The 24,749-nt window shown below is 61.1% G+C and overlaps 9 protein-coding genes across 9 annotated transcripts; 2 read left to right on the top strand and 7 right to left on the bottom strand.

Annotated features, from left to right (window-relative positions):
• Nucleotides 1–906: 906 nt before the first annotated feature.
• On the bottom strand, nucleotides 907–3,028 carry A1Q1_03820 (uncharacterized protein; the record flags this gene model as incomplete). The annotated part of the gene is made up of 6 exons (XM_014322245.1): nucleotides 907–1,448; nucleotides 1,542–1,824; nucleotides 2,013–2,357; nucleotides 2,429–2,502; nucleotides 2,555–2,706; nucleotides 2,793–3,028. 6 exons carry the CDS (start codon nucleotides 3,026–3,028, stop codon nucleotides 907–909), a joined length of 1,632 nt encoding a protein of 543 aa, XP_014177720.1.
• A 1,179-nt stretch (nucleotides 3,029–4,207) lies between these two features.
• A1Q1_03819 (deadenylation-dependent decapping-related protein) lies at nucleotides 4,208–6,552 on the bottom strand (the record flags this gene model as incomplete). Its single annotated transcript, XM_014322244.1, has 2 exons — nucleotides 4,208–6,001; nucleotides 6,130–6,552. 2 exons carry the CDS (start codon nucleotides 6,550–6,552, stop codon nucleotides 4,208–4,210), a joined length of 2,217 nt encoding a protein of 738 aa, XP_014177719.1.
• Nucleotides 6,553–6,995: 443 nt separating this feature from the next.
• On the bottom strand, nucleotides 6,996–8,615 carry A1Q1_03818 (uncharacterized protein; the record flags this gene model as incomplete). Its single annotated transcript, XM_014322243.1, has 4 exons — nucleotides 6,996–7,681; nucleotides 7,728–8,001; nucleotides 8,210–8,334; nucleotides 8,474–8,615. The coding sequence occupies 4 exons, from the start codon at nucleotides 8,613–8,615 to the stop codon at nucleotides 6,996–6,998; spliced, it is 1,227 nt and encodes a 408-aa protein (XP_014177718.1).
• A 917-nt stretch (nucleotides 8,616–9,532) lies between these two features.
• Nucleotides 9,533–10,112, top strand: A1Q1_03817 (uncharacterized protein; the record flags this gene model as incomplete). Its single annotated transcript, XM_014322242.1, has 2 exons — nucleotides 9,533–9,562; nucleotides 9,753–10,112. 2 exons carry the CDS (start codon nucleotides 9,533–9,535, stop codon nucleotides 10,110–10,112), a joined length of 390 nt encoding a protein of 129 aa, XP_014177717.1.
• Nucleotides 10,113–11,555: 1,443 nt separating this feature from the next.
• On the bottom strand, nucleotides 11,556–12,668 carry A1Q1_03816 (uncharacterized protein; the record flags this gene model as incomplete). Its single annotated transcript, XM_014322241.1, has 3 exons — nucleotides 11,556–11,994; nucleotides 12,046–12,157; nucleotides 12,410–12,668. 3 exons carry the CDS (start codon nucleotides 12,666–12,668, stop codon nucleotides 11,556–11,558), a joined length of 810 nt encoding a protein of 269 aa, XP_014177716.1.
• A 572-nt stretch (nucleotides 12,669–13,240) lies between these two features.
• On the bottom strand, nucleotides 13,241–15,401 carry A1Q1_03815 (uncharacterized protein; the record flags this gene model as incomplete). The annotated part of the gene is made up of 2 exons (XM_014322240.1): nucleotides 13,241–14,134; nucleotides 14,448–15,401. The coding sequence occupies 2 exons, from the start codon at nucleotides 15,399–15,401 to the stop codon at nucleotides 13,241–13,243; spliced, it is 1,848 nt and encodes a 615-aa protein (XP_014177715.1).
• Nucleotides 15,402–17,057: 1,656 nt separating this feature from the next.
• A1Q1_03814 (uncharacterized protein) lies at nucleotides 17,058–18,989 on the bottom strand (the record flags this gene model as incomplete). The annotated part of the gene is made up of 2 exons (XM_014322239.1): nucleotides 17,058–17,572; nucleotides 17,624–18,989. The coding sequence occupies 2 exons, from the start codon at nucleotides 18,987–18,989 to the stop codon at nucleotides 17,058–17,060; spliced, it is 1,881 nt and encodes a 626-aa protein (XP_014177714.1).
• Nucleotides 18,990–19,492: 503 nt separating this feature from the next.
• A1Q1_03813 (tbc1 domain family protein) lies at nucleotides 19,493–21,605 on the top strand (the record flags this gene model as incomplete). The annotated part of the gene is made up of 4 exons (XM_014322238.1): nucleotides 19,493–20,270; nucleotides 20,326–20,582; nucleotides 20,661–20,777; nucleotides 20,844–21,605. 4 exons carry the CDS (start codon nucleotides 19,493–19,495, stop codon nucleotides 21,603–21,605), a joined length of 1,914 nt encoding a protein of 637 aa, XP_014177713.1.
• A 494-nt stretch (nucleotides 21,606–22,099) lies between these two features.
• Nucleotides 22,100–24,159, bottom strand: A1Q1_03812 (uncharacterized protein; the record flags this gene model as incomplete). The annotated part of the gene is made up of 4 exons (XM_014322237.1): nucleotides 22,100–22,270; nucleotides 22,312–23,534; nucleotides 23,573–23,982; nucleotides 24,092–24,159. The coding sequence occupies 4 exons, from the start codon at nucleotides 24,157–24,159 to the stop codon at nucleotides 22,100–22,102; spliced, it is 1,872 nt and encodes a 623-aa protein (XP_014177712.1).
• Nucleotides 24,160–24,749: the final 590 nt, after the last annotated feature.

Here is a 24,749-nt window from a genome sequence, read left to right as displayed (position 1 = left end):
GTGCAGAAGTGCGGAGACGTGCAGGCGTCATCGCCCAGCTGATGCAAGTCTACTGCCTGCGCTCGTCTACCACCTACCCCCGTCTGCAATATGCGCTCTCTCCTGCCCTGGTGGGAAGTCTCGGCGTACGAACTGGGGCGCACACAGCACACCAGATCCGCACGAGCCATGTACTCACGACGAGGCCGCGACACCGTCCTCGACTCCGGGGCGAGGGCGCAGAGATGCGGCTCTTCAACCCCGGAGCGGAGCTAGGAAATGTCGATAAATAGAGTCTTTTTGAAGGGAGGGAAGAAAGCGGCGTTGACTTGTGGGAAGAAGCACATTGACCAGGTTTATATGCGGTTCCTCGTACATGCGGACAAATGTCCCACATCGCCCATCAACAATGACCCAGCACCGCCGTCGCATTGTGATGCCCAAGCGTGGCCAGTGTATGAATTCTCACACAAAGCATCAGCATTTCAGCCTTGCGCAGTGAACGAAACAAGACTTCCTGATGGTATCCAGCCGCTGATGGACACACGACTCGTCACCATCAAAGTCAGTCGCGCCCCGCCATTCCGCCACACCGCTCTGACCACGTGACCACCATCCACTCTCAAGCACGAAAGTCAGTCACGACCTCGCACAGCACAAGTACTGGCTCAAGAAACGAGGCATGCATGTATGAAGACAAAGGCAGGCTCTAAGCGGCCCAATTACACTAGCTCTAGTACTACTTCTTATGTACGACTATTCGCTTCAAGACACCATTATTATTATTACTCTCCTCAACTACAGCCACCATTCAGTGGCGCTACATCGTTCAAAGGGGGTTTCGCCCGTCGCTCGAGTCCTGCTCGAGACAGCGACCAGCATGGGTGGTAGAAGATGACTCTGTCATAGCTTGGCCACGGGAGTCTGTCAGTTCTTCAGAGTCTTCTTAAGCTCGTCCCTGAGCTTGATGGCCTCATTGCCGAACTCGGCGTAATAGTAGTCGGCATACACGAGCCCGGTGTCCATGGACGGTTCCTCGGCGTGCTCGTTCCCATTGATGGTCGAGTGCATGAGGATGGGCTCCCACCCCCCTTCGCCCCAGTTGACCTTGCCGTCCTCGAGCTTGGCGGGAGGCGCTCTGCACTCCCGGTTCACAGAGTCGATGAGGTCAAACGCCGAGGAGAGGTAGTGGTCGGCCGCTTGGGGATCGTGATCGCGCAGCACACGGTAGAGAATCAAAAGACCAGAGGCGGTGATCGTGGCGGCGGACGTGTCGTAGACGAGCGGGTTGCGGGGGGCGTCAAAGTCCCATGCTGGCAGACCGGAGGATTCGAGACGGGACAGGAAGGCATCGGCGACCTTGCGTGTCGTCGCGAGGAAGTCCTTCCGTCCTGTGCGGTGCGACATCTGCGCGTAGCCGTAGATTGCCCAAGCCTGACCGCGGGACCAACACGAGTCGTCCGAGTATCCTGGGAGTTAGCGTTGAGTGAAGAGAGGCGCATGACAACGGTCGCCATTACACCACCAGCCACGGCGTCTGTCGACGCCGTTCCCGCACTCACCTTGATGCGTCATCCTTTCGAGAACTTGCCCATCATGCCCAAAGTTGACAACGTGCCAAGTAGTCCCGTCCGGGCGCACATGCGCCGTCTGCATCTTGTCCGCCTGCGAGATGGCCATGTCGCGGTACTTGTTGTCTCCGGTCCACTCGCTCACGTCAAAGAGGAAGTCGAGGTTCATCAGGTTGTCAACAATGACGAGGAAGTGCTCGTTCTGGTTGTCGCGCCGGTATTTGTCGGGGACGCCGACCTTCTTCATCTGGTTCCAGGAACGGATGCAGCCGATCTGGCGTCAGCCCAAGCACACGAGCGGAGCGAGTGTGCGTGGTATAACTAGCATGCGAGCGCAGCGAGTGTGTCTAGGTCTGCGTACCCCGGACGGGAGCGAGGCTAGTAGCTTGAACTGGCGCCGCGAACTGGAAGCTGCCGCATTGGCAGCAGGTTGCAGCTTCGCTTGCACCCAAGCCTACTCACCTTAGGATCATACCTGTCCCAAAGACTCTCCGCGGCCTCAATCAGAACAGTCTTGCACTCCTCGTTCCCCGTGAGCTTGAGCTCGCGCCCGTAGCTGCTGGCAAAACGGAACCCCTGGTCATGGTTGATCGCCGTGCGTGCGTGTTTCCGGAAGGACGCCTGCCACTCGCGCGCCATGGACTCGAGGTCGTCGGTCGTGTATGGCCAAGGCAGAGAGCCCTTGATGAGACGCTCACGCTCGAGCGTCAGCCAGAGCAGGCCGGGGAAGAAGCCTTGCGTCCAGGCTTTGTCGACTGGGGTGTTAGCGCGGGCGTTACGCGGGAGGTATGGGAGAGGACGGGGTTGCTGCGGGATAAGTCTGGACAGGCCTTTGTCTCGGAGCAGTTCAGACGGTACGTGGGATGGGGAGGATCGACGCCGCCGATCCATGCCGCCCGGCCGTAGACTGCCGCGACAGTCCCACCTGCATCTTTCTGACCTTCCCTCCTCACTATTTCCTCGCTGCATCATCACGCTTCGCGCTCGGCGGGCAAGCCACTCACCATTCTTCATCACATAGTTGTTCGGTCCGCCCGGCGTTGTGAACTCGGGGAGACCAGTGATGTTCTCGACCTGGGAATCAGCTATCGCACACCAGCTAGCTGCTTGTTTGCCTCTCTGCGATTCCTCTTTCTCGTGGATCGGTATCGGTGCGCTGCCGGGTCCGGCGCCTCAGCCCGGAGACCGGCCCTCGGACCCGACATGCCCACCGACATGATCTCTGCGATGCCTCCGCTTCACCTCGGTGCACCAATCACAGCCCCAGCACCGAGTTCATCTCTCGCGGAAGGCCAGCAGACCAACCCAAGCCAAGCCAAGCCAAGAGAGGCAACACTCACATTCGGCGGCCCGGGGGGAAGATACTTGTGGCTAACCTCCACGACACGGATGGGGTCGCTGGGCGTAAAGCTGTCCGCGAGCGAGGCAGGAAGCGCCGCGACGCGCGCAAAGGCCGAGGGGGAGCTCGAGCTGGGCATGACTATGGCCGTGGTCGTGCGTTGGGCGCGGGGCGTGCTGGGCGTTCTGTTCTATTCTCGTCGTGCGTCTTGTCTTGGGTCGGAGGAAGGTGGAGGACTGGGTGGAGGTGGCTTGGAGGAAGGTCCGCAGAGTTGTCCGAGTGCGGGGAACTTTTCGTCGTTGTCCTTCGAAAGTGTCGGGGCGTCGGCTCGATGGGGAAAGGGAAGACAAGAAAGCGTCGAGAGGAAGATGTTGAGGAGGTTGGAGTATGGATATATGAGGGAAGACGGCTATGATGGGAGAGAGTCTAGGGATCGGCTCAAGACGGTCCACCTACGGGCTTACGGTCCGCAGTCCAGCAATCACGCGTAAACAACCCGACGTGCGCACACCAAAGCGACCCAGGCGATCGGGCGAAACCTTACTTCTTGCTGCCTCTCCTCGGCCGGTCTCTTCGTCCACGATCGTGCGAAAGGATAGGGAGCCGTGTGTGCGTGTGAGTTGTAACAAGTAGAGCCAGGCCCCAACTTTATCACTCCGTTTATCACTTCCATCGCTCCTACAGCAAACTCATGTGGACAAGTGAGGGAAAGGACATCGGCTACTTCCGCCATACTTCCCCTCCGCTCGTCCTGGGGCCTACTTCCGTCATACACCCTTCCTTCCATCGTTCCCTTCGTCTACCGGCTCATCTTCAGAGCCCTTACTGCAGAGACAGCGGCGGATACTCGCATGTACGCCAGGTACATCCACAAATACCCAGATGCCCACAGGCCCAGATACACAGAGACAACAAATGACCAGTTCTACCGACTCGCACCGACGCCCAGCGTGCCTCCCCTCCCTCCGCGACGGCCCTCATGCTCCTCTGGACCTTGGAGACCGAATCGAACTGGCCTCGAAGCAAGGGTAGTTCCACCTGTATCCGAAGGACGTCCAGCTGACCAACACTGGCCAGTGTTCTGGAACGTCGGAATGCAGCATGGAACACCGATTTCTCGGCTTTGTCCGATGCTCGATCCTCAATCCGCGATATACTTTCCACTGCATTTGCACACATGCACCTAAGACGCGCCGGCACAGAGCAAAAGCTGCATTCTCCCAAAGACTGAGGGCTACAACTTCTGCCAGTCTACTGCTCTATCTACTACCATGCTGCTCCAAATGTCGTCGCGCCTACGGCACACCTGAGACGGTGACTAACGGCTCATAAGACCCAGGAGACCACCACCGACCGGCGGCCGGGGCACGGGCTGGTGCACGCTCGGACTGGGGGGATTGGGCGGTCCGACGGCGGGTTGCTGCACCGACTGCGCGGGCGCGGGCTGAGGCTGGGGCATCGACTGATGCTGCTGTTGCTGTTGCTGAGGAGGCTGCTGTTGAGGCTGCTGTGGCTGAGGAGGATGCTGGGGCTGAGAGGGAGGTTGCTGGGGGTAGGTGTTGTATCCGTAGCCCATCTGCGGGTTCATCTGGGGCGGAACGTTCGGTGCACCAGGGGAGGGGTACGGCGCATAGCCGGGCGGCACCTGAGGCGCACCCTGCGGTACCTGCTGAGGGTACTGCTGGTTGTAGCCGTTGAACTGCTGAGGCATCTGCTGCTGAGGCACGGGAGGCTGCTGCATGTGCGGCGGCGCCTGGCGGCCATTGAACAGGGCACCGAGGAGGGCGCGCTGGTGGTCGTTGGCCGGCTGGGGAGGTTGAGGCTGCTGATAAGACTGGGGAGGCTGCTGATACTGCTGAGGGGGAGGTTGTTGGTAAGCCTGCTGGGGCTGGGGAGGCTGCTGATAAGCCTGCGGTTGAGGCTGAGGCTGGGGCGGGGCGGGATACCTCTGCGAGTTGTGGAGGGCTGTCTGACGGAGCTGGTTCTGCGGATATCCGCCGCGCACAGGCGAGCCGGGGATGCCTCGTGGCGAACCCGGCATGGGCAGGCGCTGGTATCCCGGCGTTCCGGGCGGACCGTGCAGGGCCGATTCTTGCTGGCCGTACCATCCTCCTTCAGCGGGCGGGAGAGGCGGCATGGGCGACATCATGCTCGATGCGCTGACGGCGCGAGGCGGGGGTGTAGCAGCGGTCTGCTCGCCGACACCGCCGAACGATGCTTCAAGCAGTGCACGCTGGCGCGCCATCTGGTCCTCTGGCGGAGCCTGCTGATGCGGCTGCTGAGGACCCGACGACAGCATGTTGAGGAGGTTGCCCTGGTGAGACGCCGGGGGCGGGGTGGGGTCGTGCTGGGCCACCTTGGGCGGCGACGCGAGCATGGAGAGCAAGTTGGTCTGGTGTGTCGAGCGCGGCGGAGTCAGGGGCGCCGGCGCCTTCTGGTTCAGCACCGAGAGGAACTTGGTCTGCTTCTCAGGGAGGGAGGGTTGGAGCTGGGGCGCAGGTGGCGGGGCCGAGACATGCCCGATACCCGAGAGGAGCTTGGCCAGGGCATCGTCGTCGCTGCGCTGCTGCTGAGTCTGGGCCTGGTGACTGCCATCCGAGACCTCGAGCGAGCCGAACAGCCGGTCCAGCGTGCGTGCATTGTCACTCTCGAGCGCGACGGCCGTCTCGTCCTTCTCGATAAACTTGGCAAAGAGGTGATCGAGCGCCGTCGTCGGGTGCGCCTTCTGCGCGGGAGCGTCGTCGAACGCGAACGGCTTCAGCTCGCGCCCGACGGGCCCGGTCTTCTCCTTCCTGCGCGGCGGGTGCGGGTTGTACCCGTGCTTTGAGAGCCACTTCTTCAGCGGGCCCACAAAGGGCGTCACATTGTAGAAGCGCTTCTGGCCCTTCCCGCCGGTACGTTTCGGACCCTTCTTATGGGTCCACGTCGGCAGGTCCGAGAAGGGGACCCACTCGATCGCGCCGATCTCCTTGCGCGTCTGCGTCTCGAACACGGTGCTCTCGTCAATGCCGGGAACGATGAACATGGTGATTTCCTGCGCGTTCACCTGCGTCTTGATGAAATCGTCCTCGTTGATGAGGCCAGATAAGTCAAACCCAGTCTCCTCCTCAACCTTCGGTGTCAGCTAACCACAATTCTGGGGTAGCTCACTTCTCGAATGGCGCAGGACACATCTGATTCTTCACTGTTGATCTTGCCGCGGGGGAAGCACCAGCCGGCATTGCTCTTCCACCCGCGTACCATGAGGACCTTGTCGGCCGTGTCGTTGATGAGGATACCGCCGCAACACGGCACCATCTTCTTGTACGCGCAGTACTCCTCCCACACGGCGTCATAGTCGATGTCGGTGTCGGCGTACAGTGGCGAACTGGCAATAATCAGGTGTGTGAACTGGCGCTGTCCGAGGGAGGGCAGCAGCGGGTTCAGCGGCCGGAGGTAGTCCTCGTAGAACCAGTGCGCCTGCTCTGCCTGCCAGTACACTCTGACGAGTGACATTTCTTCCTCAGGGAGGTTGACGAGGAACCGTGCGTTGAGGTCTTCCAAAACCTCCTCGAACGTCATGTCGCGGAAGATGTTGTCCTCACCGCCGTCTTCATCTTCTAACGGCGGTTGTGACGGGGAGGCGGTGATAGGCGGCGTTGGCCCCGGTGCGTAATGTGACATTGCGTCGACGGGGGTGTGAGGGATGGGATAAGAGTGTGTTGACGAATCGGATAGATAAATGCGGCTGTCGATGGAGGATAGGCCACGCGCGCGCTAGATGGTTATGATGTGGATAGCGTGTGTCTCTGTCGTCGTAGCGGGAGTCTAGGTGGCTAGAGGGGTACGAGACAATTGCTGGATGAATGTAGTCAAGGAGGATGACACGACAAGAGCAGCGGCGACGAGTGATCGAGCGAGCCGCCGGTGGTACGGTGAGAGCGTGAGTCAGTTAGCCGTATCTCGAAGAGCGGCGTCAGGCACGGGCAATTCACGTGCGTCCCGCGTGGCGCCTGTCGCGTCGCGGATGATGCCAGAAGTCAGACGACCATAACACGGACAAGAACAAAATGAAGGTGAATGCATATGCGAATGATCGAATGGGTTAATGCTATGTGTTGTCAAGATTACAAGAGGGAGGCGAGACCAGCCGCGAGAGCGGTCAGCGTGAGGCCGACGCTGGCCTGAACACCAATGGCGCCACCAGCGTCTTTGTTGCCGGCGGCAGCGGCTTGGGAAGCGGAGGCAGAGGCGGCAGCCGACGCGCTGGTCTGGCTGGAGATGGCAGAGGCAGACGAGGCGTCAGCCTTGCTGTCGTTCTCAGCCTTCTGCTTGGCCTCCTCGGCCACCTTGTACTCGTAGTTGAGCTTCTGCCACTTGGCTTCCGAGTCGACGTTGTACTTGGTGACGGCGTTCTGGATGTAGTAGATCTCGCCCTTGTTGTTGATCTGTACAACGTCGCTGACACTGGCAGCGTACGCGGCGTCGACATCCTTGAGCTCTGGGGGCGGCAGCAGCTGAGTAGAGTTGATCAGGGCCGCGCCCATCGGCGCACCAGTCGTGTTAAGATAGTCGCCGGGGTTGGTCCAGTGCGTCACAACGTACGTCTGGCTAAAGTCGTCCGGGACGTAGAGCATCTGGAAAGGAGCGCTGTCGTCCGGCGACATGAAGTTGGTCGCCTGTCCCGCGCGGTTCGGGAAGCTGACGCCGTTGTTCTGCGTGGGGTACAGCTGCGTCTGGTTCTGGAAGTAGGCATAGTGGATGACGAAGACCTCGGCGGTCGCATCGGGCGTGTCCGGCACACCAAAGTAGTCTGAAGTCAGCTAACGAGAGGTGCGTCTCCAGCTCTGAACACTCACTGATGTGGTTAGCGGCCTGGGCAGCGGTAACCTTGTAGCCCTCCTTGAACCACTTGGGCGTGCGGACGTTCTCCCATGGAACGGAGCCGCCAGCAACGTTCTTGATCGAACTCATGTCAGCCTGCCAGAGCTGGCCCTGGGGCGTGAGGGTGAAGATGACATTCGTGTCGTGGTCGAGGATGGCGGACGAGCGTGAGTTGCCGATCGCCTCCGGCGGGCTGCTCGACTCCTGCTTGCTCCACGCATCGCCCGCAAAGTCATAGATGTAGATGGCCTGTAAAGTCAGCTGCAGTTCAGCTGGGCGCATAGCTGAAGGGAAAGTATGCCTGTTCCGCGTTCCGCCCAATGAGGCCCATGGCCTGTGCATGGAGCAGTCAGTAGACCCGGCAGTGCGCAGGCCGGTCCTAGCACATATCTTGGGTGTGCCGGACGTGCCAGAAATAGGTTGGGGCCAACGCCGTCCTCTGGTCAACGCCACTCACGCTCTGGTCGCTCTCGTCTGCTCCGAGGACATAGAGAGCGTTCGCATTCTGGGAAAGCATGCACTGCATGTTCTTTCCGGTGAACGGCGGGCGGCCGGTGGCCTGCAGCGTGCGGGGGCTTGGCGCTGTGCGGAGTCAGTGGATAGAGCTCCCGGATCCTGAAATGTCTGGCCCTAAGGGGTAAACGCTATTGAGCTTTTGAGTGGCACCGGTGTCTGGGCCTAGCTCCAGTTCCATGACAGCAAGAGCACACGAGCAACTCACAGCCCCAAGTGTCGGCGGTGCCAAGGGCGACGTCCTGCTCGCCTCCAAAGGCGTAGAGGTTCTTGTCCGAGTCGAACTGCACGCAGGTCGCGGCGGACGCAAGGGCGGGAAGGAGGGTGACGAGGGCGGAGAGGGCGAGCATCTTGGCGGAGGGAAGGGTGGAGGGGTCGGCTGGCGGGGAAAGAGGGAAGAGGGGTGTCGGCGAGAAAGTTGAACAGAGGACGAGGTCGAAGGGATAAGGAGTGTGCTCGATGTGTGTGTGAGAGGAGAGAAGTGTGTGAAGAAGTCGGTCGAGTGGAGTGAGAGATGGCAAGAGGTGATGATGATGTGCGATGCCGAGGAAGGCCAAGGCTTCACATCAAGGCAGGCTAGGAAGGATAGGCAGCTATAGGCAGCCTTGCGAAACGTCGTCGACCTGACAGGACAAAAGAAGAGCCAAGTGTCCGTGGGCACTGCATAGGGCTGCATAGGGCCAAGGAGCAAGCTAGGAGTAAAGCCAGGTCAGCCAGGTCCAACGCCAGGGACAGCAACGTCACCGCTGGGCACAGTGTTCCTGATGGCCCAGTCGATGGCCACAAGGTGGAGGTTGGATTCCAGCGGGTAGTGAGCATCGTGACGGGTCGTTGCGGCGTCTGGCCTCTCAATTGCTATCGCACCGCTGTAAAGGGAAACAACATCCCTGTCCCCCGAACGCCATCATCCATCAACACCCGCCATGTGCTGGCGATTCCCCGTCGCTTACCGCGTAGGCAGTGCAAGCAGTACAATGCAGCAGCGCAGCGACAACTGTCATGTTTAGACTTTCCACCGCCAACAACCTTCTGCCCGTTTGAGCTCAGTCCCTAGCTGCCGCCCTGGACATGACCAGCCCGTGCCTGGCTGGGCAGTTTTCGGCAGTGGTGCGGGACTCCACAACAGCCACGTGATATGCACGCGTATATCGCCGAAAGCGCCGTGCATGTGGCATGCTATGGCGTCAGCGAACCTGCTATCTTGTTGTGCACAACTGCCCTTCGAGAGCTATTTGGTTCGCAAGCACCTCAGAGACACCCACGCACGATGGCCGACATTAACGAGATCGCCAAGCAGGTGAGCTTGAATGCGGTGATAGTAGCTGACAACAGTTCACGGGTGCGTGCGATGCGCAACTAGCTTCAGTTGGCCCCGAACCGCAGAGCTAACTACCAGACTACTACTACAGCACGTTCGACCAGGACAGGTCGCAGCTTGCGCCGCTCTACGTGAGCTCTTTGCATCGTTGCTATAAGCTGACAGACAGCGCGACCACTCCATGCTCACCTGGGAGCAGCAGCAGATCCAGGGAGCCGGTCCGATCGTGCAGAAGCTCGCTGTAAGTCGAATCGAGCGGGTGGTTTTGCGTAGCCGCTCGAGCTCGCGGCTCCCTCTAGGCAATGGGTGCGGGAACATCGTGGACAGCGCAGAACGCAACGCGGGTGGCAACGCATCGAGTCGGCGGAGCGATGGTGCGAAGGCAGCGCTGCCTGCTCACACTCTCGCCGCCCAGCCATCCGGCTCCCTGCCCACTGGCCAGACCTCCACCGGAGCTATGGCCGCGGGTCTGGCCTCGGCCTCGTGCGCGTGCGCTCGCTGTGCAGAGTTACTCGGTAACGCAAAGTGAATGTGGCGAGCTTCGTCTCGCCTATGTTACTCGCGCAGCTGCTCGCCCGGTGGCTAGACCCCGGCCCAGCCCTCCTTACAGTCGATGCTGCGAGTGTCGCAGTCCACCGCAGTCGCAGAAATGAAACCGGGACGCAACCTGCGCTCTCCGCTTTCCTCCGGAGCTAATTTCATGATGCGGCGTATAGCTGACACCCAGGAACTGCCGTTCACGAAGGTCGCCCACCGCGTCGTCACCCGTGACGCGCAGCCGGCGTCGGCCACGGTCGCCTCGATCCTCGTCCTCGTCACGGGCCAGCTCATCGTCGACGACGGACAGAATGTCCTCCAGTTCTCACAAATGTTCCACGTAAGTCTAACGAGGCCACGTCCGAGCGAAGCGAGGGCGTCGGCGACGCGGAGGAGACGACGAGGGAGCGAGTGAAGTCTCATCATTATGGCCGCCAGCGGTTTGCAGTGTGGTTGCGGCCGCGTAGACCGTGATGAGAGTGGGCGGGAAAGCCGAGGACGCGGGAATACCGCATCTCGCTCGCCTTTCTACACACCGCCGCCGTCGCTGAATGTACAGCCTCGCAGCCTCGCTCCGTCCCACGGCCCTCAGCTTACATACGTTCGGGCAAAGCTAACACCCAGCTTGTCCCCGACGGAGGCTCGTACTTTGTCCAGAACGACGTCTTCCGCCTCGTGTACGGCTAGACTATCCTTACGAGTTGATGCATTATATTACGACAGCGACGCGGCGCGAGCGCAGCGAGCGGCGAGGGCCCGGGCAGGGGAGCGCGGAGCGCGGAGCTGTGCGAACGGAGGATCTGAGGCGGGGAGCACGGAGCCGAACAAATCGCAGGGAGCAGAGAGACATCGGAGGCGGATCCCCATGCGGGAGAATGGGCAGAAGGCTGCCAGGCGCCAGGCGAGCGATCGCGAGCGAGGCGCTGCGGCTGGAGAGCACGCAAGATAGTAGAGGACGAGAGGGAGGCAGGGGCGCGCAGGGCGGAGTGCTAACCCGACACTGACAGTAGAGGCAGAGGCAGACACAGAGACAGTGGAGGACGAGCGTGGGAAACGCTGAATCTGGGAGAGGGCGTCTCCGACCTCGAGTGTACAGGATGGGTTTCTGGATCCCGGTGAGGACTTCCAGTCAGCCGCGTCCGTGGGAGATCGTGGGAGAGCTTGGATCTAGCGAGGACGACCGAGTCAGTTAGGTGCGAGCAGTCGACAGTCAGTGTGCCACTTGAGTGTTCCTGTGGCATGAGGGGGCTCTCAGTTCGACCCCAATCACGATGCAACGTCACGTCTGACTTGCAGATTGTGAGAAGAAGAAAAAATGAGAAACATACTTTACAGATTCTATATGTGTATTAAGATATAAACTCGGCGCCAATGCTCGTCAGCGCCAGAGTACCATATGGCAAATGAGGCCGCCTTGGCGTCCACGTCCAACGTTTTAGTGCACGCCCTCCTCCCGATCCTTGGTCCACTGCTGAATCCACCCCTCAATCCGTCCCACATTGTCCTCGACCTCGTTGTCGCCTCCCGATCCGTCCGATTTCAGCTCGACGACAATGTTCTCGTCGTATGACTCGCGCGTCTCGGTCAGACACGTCATCATGATTTCGGCCGTGATGTTCTCCTCGATCTTGTTGTCGGCGTAGTTCCTGGATGTCAGCTGGGCTCGATCGAGGTGAAGCTGGGACGGGGAGAGCGGCGGAGCATGAGAATGTGAAAGGCGATAGGTCTGGGTGCATGGAACCGGCTCTATTGAGGCAGAGCTGTAGTCGGAAGCCACTGCCGCATTCAATGTAGACAATCTCGGTGCCCATTCGTCCGACCGCTGGAAGTGACACTCCTCAATGGCAGTGTTCACCACCCGCCCATGTCCTCGCCTGCACCCCCACTCCTCTGGTGTCCGCTCTCACCCAGCTCAAGGCACTCACCTCGCCTTCAACCGCTCATACAGGACCGAGTTGTCGCACGTCAGCACGACGGCGAGGTCAACCCAGCGCTCCGGGAACAGGGATGGGTCGTGGTGGTCCAGGATAAAGCCTGCTGTTAGCAAAGTCGAGCAACGTAGCTCAGCGTGAACCGATCAGCCTCAGCCTCCGGACACAGATCAACCAGCGGGAAGCTCTCTCAGGAGGAAGGGGAGGTCGAAGATCAGCCCCGAAGAGGGTAGCCAAACCACTTGCGTCGTTGCATCTTTTGCAGTCCGGCGGTTCGGCATCGCTGTATCCTCGCTACCGAAGACCACGCTGAGGGCCAATCTCGACCTGCGGTATCGAGTGTTCCCGTGTCACTTACCAGTCTCCGCCGCCCCGTCCTCGGGGTTCACGACCTCCTCGAGATAATCCAGCAGCCGGTCCTCATCGACAATGTAGCTCTTCCACTCCTCGTCGAACCCGTTGTGGAACCCGTGCTGCTTCACAATGTCGCCGATGTTGAGGTGCGTCATCTTCACGTCGGAGTCCGCGGCCAGGACTTGGGAATGGAGCGTCTTGCCGCACCCTGGCGTGCCCGTGATCAGGACGACGGGGAATTTGCGCGGGTGGTGCGTCGTCATGTTGTGCTTGGTTTGATTGTTGGGGGGTAAGAAGGGATAGGTGATGAAAGAGGAGGAGGTCAGGAGAGGCCGAGCTCGATCGGCGCTTGTTGACATGACGATCCTCAATTGCCTCAACTTTTATCAGTGGCAACGGGGGCAGAATTTCCGTCAGGCACGGGTCTGTGTTGACAAGTCCATCTGCTGCTCACTCCTCCATTCAAGGGAAGATGTGAACATGCATGCTTATATGAGTATGGAGCTGCTCGTATGCATGATCTCGTCCATGTGTTTGTTTCAGTCAGGCAAGCCTGCGATAATGAGTGAGGGCTGTCAGCAGGACTGCGGTTAGTGTGTACGCCTGGCCACGGATCACGGGGTACAAACAAGGTTCAACTCCATCGTCCGAGGATGTGATATAAACTAGTCTAACAACTGCTCGAGATCGGCCTACTCGACTACCCATGAAAAGACCCGAAATTCGACACGAATGGCACTCCGGCCGCTTCCTCCTGCCTCCTTCTCCGCTCCAGTTCCAGCCTTGCTCCGCCCAACGCGCCTCCTTCGCTCCGCTCAGTCGGCGCTCAGTCGGCTCAGAGCACAAAGTCGCCCGCCTCCTCATGATGCTGCGTGTCAATGCCCGCCTTGCGATCGTTCAGAATCTGCTCCGCCTCCCCCCTCCAATCGTGCAGGACCCAGTCCCTAAGCCGCTCGTCGACGACATCGTGCGCCATCCGCCTCCACCTCGTGGGCGGGATGGGCGTGGTCAACGCGCGCCGAATCGCGCCCACGAATTCCTCATAGTTGAACGCCTCGACGTTGTAAACATAAGGTTCGGGGACGGGCGCGAGCGAGTCGTGCTGCGTGAACCCGAAGCCGGGCTGGCCATCTTCCCGCTTCTGGTGCGGGTTGAAGAAGGGCACGCCCCTAGCCAGAGCACGATACGGTGATGGAGAAAGTGTGGGCGAGCCCATGCCGAGGAGGAGCTTTGCCTGGCCAAACTCGTGGTCGAACTGGGTCGCATTCAGCTTGCCGAGATTCCGAACAGAGGTGGGGACGTCAAACTTCTTCCGGTCCTCCTCGTTGCGCTCGTCCGTGAACCCGCCGACGAATTCAAAGTCGGGAAACTCCTTGCGCAACTCCTCAGTCGCGCGCTCAAAGAAGCTCAGGTCGATACACGCCTGGTGCCCGTTCTGGAAGTAGCGCGCGTACTTGGCCAACAGGTACACGCGGTTCGGGCGCTGCGACCACGGCACAACCACCGTGTCGCTGATATCGGGCTTCATCCCGTAGCCCAGGTAGGTGAAGGTCGCGTCCTCGGAGGCGTGCACGTGGAAGGGCTCCTCGCCGTCTTCGATCCACGCGATGCCGTCCTCCTCCGTAATTGTCACTTGGTGCTCGCGCGTGATCCGCGGCTCGGCAGTTACGACCCACGCGCGCCCGACGTGCGTCGATAGACCGTTGGGATAATACGAGTTCCAGAAGAACTGGCGTCAGCCACTGCAGCCACTGCGAGCGAAAACGAGCAATCTCGTCCGATCGTCCGAGCGGAGCGAGCGCGAGCGTAGCGAGCACAACATGCTCTGCGTACCGTGCCGTCTCTCTCCAGACCAACGTTTCCATGACCCTGCACATCAACACCCACGCTTGCAGTCAAAGCGCGAGTAAGAACCGTCCAGTGCGGCGTGGATGATCAGGAAGGAAGCGGGCACAGACTGCACTCCCATGTAGCAACACCAGATCAACAGCCGGGGCGACCGCCAGGCCGCACCTAGCAGTGCGTGCAGGCCAATGACTCACCTTCCACGCCGGAATGCCGTCCGGGCGCTCCTTTGTCTTCTGATACTGCTCCAGCGTCCCCTTGTGCTTCTCGTCGCCGGGCTCTCCGAGCACTATCCGGATATAGTCCCCAAACTGGCGATAGAGGTGGTAAACGTATTCTGCGAGTGTCAGCTGGGGTCGACGTGCGACGTAGCTGGTGCAATTGAGAGGTCGGAGAGGTCGAGAAGGGCGGAGTAAGGGGGATGAGCGTCGAGCAGGGGCGCTGTCTCGCCCTGGGTGACTGGTGACTGGTCGCTTGGTGACAGACTGCCACCACGAACTCGCGCTGGCGGCTCGCTGCAAGCATGCAAGCTTGCACGCTCGCCGCTGCTCTTCCCTCGCTACCCCCTGCTCGCTGCGCTCGCTCTCGCACAACTCACCATAATCATTATCCCCTCCCTGGAGCACGGTGAATCCCTGCCTCTCCAAACTCCGATAGAGGCCAAGGCACCACACGCCCTCTCCGCCATGGTAATCATCATGCAGGGCCCACTGGCAGTGCCATCCTCCCAGAACGACTATCTTGTCCGCATTTTCCGGGCAGTCGCCACGGGCAAGACAAGCAGTAAGCTGGCGGAGTTTCGCCTCCGTGACCCAGCGATAGTTGTCGTTCTCGTTCTTGTCGTACGCTGCCCATCCGCCCGGAATCGTCGTTAGGGCTTTCAGCATGTTGTCGGAGGTGCTGGGGTTCAGCTGGGGTAGCCAGGAGGGATAGTAGGCACTGCCGACGACGTTGGCTTTGAACCACGCTTTGGCTTTGGCGGGGGAGACACGCTTGTGTACTGAGGTTGTGTACCCTCCCAAACCCAGGAGGAAGGACAAGGAGAGCAGGGAGAGCAGGATATAGAGTACCTGCCGGCGGGAGAAACGGCGCAGCGGCGATGAGGTCGAGACCCCGCCTTGCGAGAGGGGGGTGTAGCGCGCCGTGCTCATGGCGATCGTCGCGTTTGTGTTGATGACGATGGGAAGGAGCGTGTGGAACGTGTGGAACGTGTGGTCGAAAGTAGCGCTGGCCGCCTCGTTCAGTGTCGACTATGGCCGAGTGGACAGCGGCGAGCGATCGGCCCAGTAGTTGGTCAAGTGATCAAAAAGTAGAGTTAAGTTGTGGTGTCAACTCTGAACAGGTCTAGACTATCGTCGCGTCTGTAACTTGCCCCGATTCTCGCGAAGCCTTGCGAAGCCTTGGAGTATGCAGGCAGGGGTGAGGGAGCCGGGGGACGGGGGTACGGGGGTGCGGGACGGTGATACGGTAGGGGCCGGCTTTCCGTGCTAGATCTGGTAGCTGTCTGTGTCGCCAAGTGCTGCGCTCGTGTTCCGGTGAAGCTGGACTTGGACTCAAGCTAGGCACCGAAGAAGGGATGGAATGGGCGGGAGGACGCTCGAGGACGCTCGAGGACGCTCGCGGCCGTGCGCTGCGACTCTGGCTGTAGGAGAAGCGGGAATTCAGGGCCGGGACAGAGGGCGGGAACAAGGTTCGAAGAGGGGGTTTGTCGGGTCTGCGTTCGTCGTACGTGCTTCAGATGTTGCCCGCTGATGTCTATGGTGGATGTTGCGGTTGAACGATGAGTGCATCTAGCAGCCATGGTTGAGGTGCATGGCATGGCTGGGTGAGAATCCTCCGCCTGGCCGGCCTGCACCTGGCCAGCGGTGAGGATGACAGCCGCGCTCATCATGGCTGCAGGGCACAGCGAATAGGCGTGAAGCAGACATGGCCAGCTATTCCTGGCTGCGGCCAGAGGGCACAGAGGGTACGGATGTTTCCTGGCCGATCAATCACTCGCCCACTGCTGAGTGGGCCAGCATGGCCAGGCAATGGGGCCAGACCCATTCACAGTGGTGGCGTCCGAGTTAGTCTCTTATCCATCTGAATACAAAGCCTAACCAACTACCGTCCTAGGTGCATTCGCAGATCACAGATCTCTTGCTGGACCGAGGGCCAAGCATACGCCAGTCATTATACTGGTCACTGGTCACTCAGAACACGAACTCACACCAAGTCTAACTCTATCATGCTTTCATGCTAATTACCATGCATAACAGTTAGTTCTGTAGACGTACGCCCCCTAGGCACCGTCCATAGTGACATGTCGGCGCCGCCGTAAAGCGCCCCCCCTCCTTTTCGCATTTCCCACGAACGCACCCTATCTCTGTGCAAGACGTGGGGGCCCGCAATCCTCGTAGAAGGTACGGGCCTCTTCTGGCGGTGATCAAGGCTACCAAGCCTGCTACATGCTCGCTGGCGCCCGCGATATTGGCAGCTGGTAGTGTAACGTGTGATGCATATGCCAAGTCATCCTATTCTTACACCGTTGACAGAAGCGTAGTAGTGTACATTGTTTTCCAACCTTTTCGTGAACACTTCGTGATTCTCTAGACTTTGGCTTGACGCAAGACATGTTTACTCTCCTTCTCTGACACTATTCTCTCCCTCTCTCTTTCTCTCTCATGTTCTCGTTCTCGCGCTCGACTCAAACACTAGGTTTCCGTGTAGTCGACGCTCGTGCAACCGTGCGGTCGTACGCTCCCGGTGGTTCGCCGGTGCCACGGAGTCTGGAGCTAGTGAAAGAAATAGCGGACTCGGCGCTCGGCCTAGTCCTCCTCCATCGCATCCGACGCCGTCGCGCCACTATCCCGCCTAACCTCCATCTCATCCCTCAGCATCTCCTGCTGATCCCCATGCTCCCCTTGCAGACTGAGCAACCCCAGGCTCCCCAGGCTGCCCGGCGCCGCGCCCTGGCTCTGCGCCGCGCTCACGGCCGCACTGGCCCCAGGGCCGGTGGGGATGAATGCGCCGCCGAGCGTGCGATTCCCATTCAGCGAGGAGGAGAGCACGCCCGACGTGCTCCCGATGCTGAGGGCGGGGGAGGCGGCGCGCGACCGGCTCGCCATAGGGCGCGTGTATGGGTGGTGGGGCGGCTTGACGCGGGATTGGCCCAGAGACAAGTATCCGGGGGAGCTCGTTGCCAGACTGCTTGCTACGAGGGGGGCATGAGAGGGCGAACTCGGGATCGGCACGGGCGCCACGCCGGTCGATTTTGAGGGAGATAACGCCTGGAACGGCGATGGCGACGAGGCGCGCGGTCGCTTGTACGGATCGAACCGGTCTTCGACGTTCGTGGCTGCTTGTCAGTTCCGGAAGTGCAAGAGTAACTCACCCTTCCGCTTGCCCGCGCGCGCGACGGGGTCGCGGTACTGCATCATACCCGGCGAGTTGACGTTGGGGCTGCCGACGCTCGCGAGCTCGCTCTTCTCCACGGTCGGACTGCCGAGGGGTGTATCCCTTCCACTGGCCCCAGACGCTCCGCTCGCAGCCCCACTGGCACCACTGCTCGCAGCCGCAAAACCGACGTTGCCGAAACTCGTGATCAGCGTGCTGGCACCAGGCGACTGGCCCAGCCGGCTCCCCTTCCAACCGGGCTCGAGGCGATTCGCTTGCGGGGTGCCCTTTTGCCCTGAGCTCGCTGCATTCGTGCTCGGCGTGCTCTTGCCGCTGTCGCTGCGCGGCCAAGACCCGTTGCTCCCGGGCCGGTCAATGTCCATGATGCTAGCAAAGGCAGAGTTGACCGCACTCCCGCTCGGAGCAGCTGGCCACTCCTCGTCCATCATCTCATCACTGTCCGTGTCGCTGTCGTCCCTCCACCTCGCACCCAGTGGTGCCGGCCCGTCGTCGTCGTCATCGTCCACTGACTCTGGAAATCGGCCTCGCGTCATCCGTGACATTCGCCTTTGCCGTGGTGTCAGTGTCAGCGGGATGGCCGAGGGATGCGAGGAGATGAACCGCTGCAGTCTGGCTTCTGAGCGCATCTCGTGCTCGAGCGGCGAGGACTCGGAAATCAGCGTAGCGAGCAGAGATCCAGGGATAGGGCGGCCATGGAACGGCGCGCGGCCGAGCCCTTGTCCGCTGCCATCGCCACTTGAACGGCGCAGCTGCCACTTCTCCTCGACCATGGGGGATGTGCCGTTCTCGCTTCGGCTTGGGATCGGCGACGTGCTAGTCGTTAAGCCCTCGATGGGTATTGGGGGAGCGGAGCCGACGCGAGCAGGCGCAGAGAAGGCGGTCAGGCCCCAGCGTGGTCCGTTCGAGGACGCGAATGTGGGAACGGGGGCAGCTAAACCCGATGCAGTTGACGACGTGGCTTGCGATGGCGCTGTCGAACCGGGTTTGAGGTGCGCTGATGGAGCCGGTGAGACACCGGAATCTGGCCCGCCCTCACTCGTGCTCGGGACAAGGGAGAGGAGAGATGGGCGTCGCAACTTGTGAGTCGTGACTGTTCCGTTGCTGGGCGGCGTCACGGCCGCAGTCGGACTGACGGCGCCGGGCTGGAGATCGCGCGGTGGCGGGGTCGCGGCTGTTGAGACGGTGAGGTTGAATGCGCCAGTCGTCGCCGCGAAGCGGACCGGAGTGCCCGGTGCGCCGGGGGCATTGCCGGAGTTGCCGAAGGCTGGGGGAAGGGCGTTGGGCGGTGGGTGTGTCTGCGTTTGCGCCTGGGGAGTGCGCGGCTCGTCGGGGTACGTCTGCATGTCGCGTGTTCAGCTTCAACATGCCATGGTGAGTGCGCTGAGAGAGTGCCGCAGAAGAAGGCCGGAGTGCGTCGACGAGGTGGAGGGAGTGAACAAACAACCAAGTAGTTGACGGCTGGCGACTGGTGCGGGGTCCAGGATAAGGGACTGAGGGGCAATGACGCTCGGGCCGTAGGTAGGGGTTGGTGGAGGGAGGGGGAAGTTGTTGAAGGCGTGCTGGAATCGATGGCGTCTGGGGCAGGCGCAGGCGTCGGCGAGGAATGGTTCGATAGGCGAGACTCCGTTGTCGACGATGCAATACTGCAAGTTGTTGTCGATAGTGTCTTGTCACCACCTGTGTCCTATCGATCCAAGAAGCCGGCTACTGCGTAGATTACACCCACCGTAGACAACCTCCACCACGGCTCCACGGAGATCAGCCTCCGTCGTGCGCCAGTCCAGCCTGCAGTGTGTGCCAGCCTCCCTCCCCCTCGCCCGCTTCCTCGTCACCACCGAACCCAACCATGCGCACCACCTTCAGACCCCACCACGCCGCACCCGCCCACGGCTACGGCACCCACGGCACCCACACCATGACAAACGGCTCGACCGCAAAGACTGCCGCAGCAGCAGCAGCTCCCGCCGCGCCCCCCGCGCGCCCCCACAGCGCCCACCGGCAGATGAGCATCCCCTCGGGCCTCTTCCGCACCTCGTCGGGGGCGTCATCGCGGCCGTCGAGCGCGCGGCGTGGATCCCGCCGCGAGCCAGAGTGGGAGGACGAGGACGCGTGGGACGCCTCGAGCGATCGCTCCGACGACGAGGCCGGGCCCAGCTTTGGGCGCATGACCTCGAGGCCGCAGAGCATGAGCGCCGCTTCCAACTCAAGCCGGCCCTCTTCTGCCCGACCGGCCAGTATCGCCGAGCGGTCGGGCGTGACGAGTCCCACGGGCTCGCGGCCGGCAAGCGGCGCCCGCTCGCCAAAGAGTAGAGCGACGCCGACGAATCGATCGCCAGAGCGAACGGCCGCTGCACCGATACCGATCAAAGGACGCCCGACTGCCGAGGACGACGCCGAGTCTGGATCCATCTCGACCTCGTGGGTCACGGCCAGCTACCGCCCGACTCCTCTCGATGGCCCGGCGGGATACCAACCGCTCCAGGTCGAGGTAGAGGCGGCCGAGGTCCGCCCGGGCAGCCTCTCGACAGGCGGAGCATGGGAGATGGTCGAGCCGCGCGAGGCCGATCCGCTGACGCCCGTTGGCGCCGAGGCTCTGCGCGCTGACGCCGAGGACGTCGTGAAAGGTGAGTTGTGCCACAACGCTGAGCTGTTGAAATCCTCAGGACGAGCTAACCCCAGACCCGCTGCAGGCTCTCGCCTCGCTATCCCTCTCGGAGCCCTCATCACCCTCTGGTCGCTCCCCGCTGCCGTCTCCGGGCGTCTCGCGCCAACGCTCCGTCCGCACCGAGCGCCGAAGAGAACGGTGCATGCGTATCCTGCGTGGCAGCAGTGCGAATGGGAACGGCGCCGGGGCCATCGACCTCGGCGCGCTCAAGAGCTTTGCGTGGGGCGGCGTGCCAGGCGAGCTGCGGCCGATCGCGTGGCAGTTGCTTCTGGTAAGTTGAGCGAGCGGCGAGCAGATCCACTTTAGATCTGCAAGGCTCAACTTGAGAGTTATCGAGAGCTGACAGCAGAACTACCTTCCTCTTCCTGAGGCTCCGCGACTCGCGACTCTGACCCGCAAGAGGAGGGAGTACGCGCAGTTCGTGCAGCAGTACTTTGGCACGGAGGGCGCCGCGCTGGACCAGCAGGTGAGTCGCCTCCCACCTCTAGCTCAGCTTCCGTTACGCATGAGCTGACCCCAGATGTGGCATCAGATCGAGATCGACGTCCCGCGCACACGACCGGGCGTGGCGCTCTGGTCGTGTCCGGCAACACAGCGCGCCCTCGAGCGCATCCTGTATGTGTGGGCGGTCCGCCACCCGGCAAGCGGGTACGTGCAAGGTATCAACGACCTGGCGACGCCGTTCTTCGAGGTCTTTTTGTCGGCGTACGTCTCAGTCGACCCGGAGCTGTTCGACGTGGCCGAGCTGCCCGCCGACGTGCTCGCCGCCGTCGAGGCCGACTCGTTCTGGTGCCTGACAAAACTCCTCGACGGAATCCAGGACCACTACATCCGCGACCAGCCCGGGATCCAGCGTCTCGTATCCCGAATGGGCAGCTTGATCAAGCGCATCGATCCCGACTTATCTGCGCATTTCGAGGAACAGGGCGTGCAGTACATGCAGTTCGCGTTCCGGTGGATGAACTGCCTGCTCATGCGCGAGCTCACCGTCAAATGCACGATAAGGATGTGGGACACGTATCTCTCCGAAGGCGCCGACTCCTTCTCGACCTTCCACCTGTACGTCTGCAGCGCGCTGCTGGTCAAATTCTCGCCCGAGTTGAAGAGGATGGATTTCCAGGAAATCATCATGTTCCTCCAATCCCTCAGCAACACGACAAAGACGTGGGGCGACAAGGAGGTCGAGCTGCTCCTCAGCGAGGCGTTCGTGCTCAAGAACACTTGGCATGGGGCTGATAACCATTTCGCGAATCAAAGGAATGGCGGGATGGACTTTGGCATGATGGGCCGATAGCCCGCGTCGAGTAGAGCGAGACGTGCCCGGGCCAGGCGATCGGGCAGGAGGCAGGACGGGGCCAGGCTGTCGTTGCTACGATCGGCCATGGGACGGCAGAGAGTTAAGCAAGAGCAGTGTAGGAGACTCAGGAGCGCATTTCGGGAAAATCCAAGGCATAGCAACAAACTTCTTTAATCACGCGCAACATCACCTCGATGTGTGCGCATCATTCCTCCAATCCTTAAAATTACCATATAGATAATCTCACCACCACCACAACCAGCCAGCAGCTAGACAGCATCATGCAAAACAGAACGTACATGTTTCCCTTCTTAGACTAGTACAGATCGGCTTGAGCTTGGAAGAAAACTAACTGCTATGTTTGTCTATCTACTGATTTCAGTGCGAGTGGGAGGGGGGCGGTTCTGGAGGCCGGGGTGAGCGGAGCGACAAACGACGACGACAACAAGAGATTATGCGAAGAGTCTAGATCGTAGAGTGTACACTGAAGTTTAGTTATCGCGGTCACGCTGCTCGTGCACCTCGCCGTCCTCGCCGCCGCCCATCTCGACCTCGCCGTCGCCCTCGTGAGCCTGCCCGAGGCCATTACTCGGCACAGCGTGCCACTGCACGTTGATCGGGGCCGAGAGGTTGGGAATGTCCTTCGTGCCGAGCGCGAGGGCCTGTTTTGTCAGCTTCAACACTGCATGCCAGCTTGACTCACCTTCTCAGCCATCTCGCGCGAGGGGTACGTGACGAGCACACCGTCGTCTGTCGGCGCGAGGCTTCCGCCCGTGCTCTCGTACCACTCCTTGATGGCCTGCTGGCCCTGCTCCGAGCCGAGCGCCTCGCCCGCAATCTTGACAGTCGAGGAGCGGTTGTCGAGACGCATCGGGCGGGCGTAGCCGCCACGCCCGCGTCCGCGTCCACGGGCACGGCCACGGGGGGAGCCCCGGCCATAGGGGCTGTACCGCGTTGCGGGAATGCCCATCGTGCTCGCCTTTTCGCGGAGTGCGCTCAGCTGAGCGTTCAGACGCAGCAGCTCGTCCTGGTCCGACGGGCCCGTCTCCATGCCGTGCTCGGCGAGCTCGGCGTCCAGCTTGTCCTTTGGCGTTGGCTCGGCGGGCGGCGGGCTCGGCTTTGCGAGCTCCTCCATCTCCTTCGCGATCTCCTTGATCCGGCCCAGAATGGCGACCTTGTCCTCCTGGCTGGCGCTAGCAGCACGGGCGAAGAGCACCTTCTGCTCCGCGATCAGAGTCTCGCGCTTTCCGCGGCGCTCCTTCGCTTCGAGCTCGACAAGAGTCTTCCGCAGCCGGCTCTCCGGTCCCTCGAGCTTGGCAACAACGTCGCCCTGCGGGTTCACGCCGCCCTGCTCGAGCTTCTTCATGTTCTCGATGAGCTTGGCGCTCTGCTCCAGCATCTTCTGGCCCGCCTCACCGTGGCCGGCCCGCGGACGGTGCCACAGCACCTTCACGTGTCGATTGCCGAACACCGCCTCGTCGCTCTTCCACGCCTGGTACGCCTCGCGGTTTGTCGCGAACGAAACGAGCGCGCGCTTGCTCTTGCCCTCGATCGCGACGTTGGTCACGTCACCAAACTGCCCGAAGTACTCCGTCAGAGCGCCCATCGTCAGGTGCTGCGGCGGAATGTCAGAAATGAGCAGCGTCGTGCCGTTACGGTCGGATGGCGGGCGGCTGGTGCCCATGAAGTCTGGAGGCGGCATCGCGGCGTGCATGTTCGGACCGCCGGGGAAGAAGGGCATGCCCATTCCTCCGCGGCCGCGTCCACGCCCTCCTCGTCCCCCACGACCGCCACGTCCACCGAACTGCCCAGGCTGCATGCCCATCATCGGCGCCATCTGGGCGAACATCATCTCGGGCGTAGGAATGATCACGTCGTCGCTGTGCTCGTACTGACACGCCGCGCCGCGCATGCAGTATCCCTTCTCTGAGCGTTAGCTACGATACGAGGAGCACCTAACGCACCATGATAGTCGCGGCACCTCGGGCGACGCTGCTGCTGCTGCTGGGGCGGTTGCGGGAGGCCGTTCGACACGTCCGTCATCTCGGTATCTCTTGACGGGCCGGGCTGAGGCTCAGCCGCCATCAGCGCCTCGGCCGGCGCAGCAGGGGCGGCTCCGGGCATGTAGGCTTTCGTCTGGATGACATCGAAGCAGGCGTTAACAAACGGCTCGGTCTGCGCGCCGAGGAACTCCTCGAGCTCCGTCTTCATGTACGTCTTCCAGCTCGCCTCATCCTGGTTGCTGTCATGCTTCAGCAGCGCGATGATGTAATCGGCGAGCACGTCGGGATCGGCGTCACAACTGGCTGTTAGCTGCGATAAAGACAGATTCTCAGCTTCGCTGTAGACGTTTAAACCGGTCAAGGGCTCTGCACTACCAGAGAATGCTTTGTCACGAGCGACGCGACAAAGGCAGCTCGCGGTCTGGAAAGCACCTTCCTCGATGGAAAGGACGTCGCGGGGACGACATGACGATTACTCACAGAGGCTCGAGGGTGACGACAAGCCACTTTTTGAAGTCTGGGGACTCGCACGCTTCGTTGAAGGACATTGCGAGCGAGGTTGGATGTAGGTCAAGTATTGGAAGGAGTCGCGAGTTCGGCCTCCATCTCGGAAAACATATTTTGGACATGGCTCCGCGGCTGAACACTGCCAGTGCCCAGTAGCGGTATGGCCAACCAGACCTCCACTGGTCTTAGGTCACGTGACTCGTGACCTCCTATTCGGTCCTCCCCTTCTGTACGGACCTCCTTCTCTGTCTCGTCTAAACGGGTTCACGGCTCGGGTGACGGGTCAAAGAATACCTCGCATGCGTACCAGGCCGGTCCAGACAGAAGTGTCTGGCCGACGCGCAAAACCCTCCAACATGCTTGCATTCGGAACACTGGTAGTCGCACGTATGCCACCCGGAGCGTTGCGCAAGAAGTGGTTCGACGAAAAGGGTCGCCTGGCACGCGTTCTCACCCAAGAACGTGATTCGCACGGCTTCATCATCCGCTACGAAGACGACTTTACCATCGACCTGTGTGCAAACCTCGTGAAAGCACCCAATTACCTCCAAGCCAGCGAGCCCGTCAAGCGTCAGCAAGACGAACCGCGTCTACCACTGGTCTGGCAGGACCACATGGTTGTCGAACACGT

Source organism: Trichosporon asahii (assembly GCF_000293215.1).
Source record: "Trichosporon asahii var. asahii CBS 2479 unplaced genomic scaffold scaffold00070, whole genome shotgun sequence".
Taxonomy (NCBI): Eukaryota; Fungi; Basidiomycota; class Tremellomycetes; order Trichosporonales; family Trichosporonaceae; genus Trichosporon; species Trichosporon asahii.
Note: the sequence above shows the minus strand (reverse complement) of the source record. Positions and strands in the feature narration are given on the sequence as shown.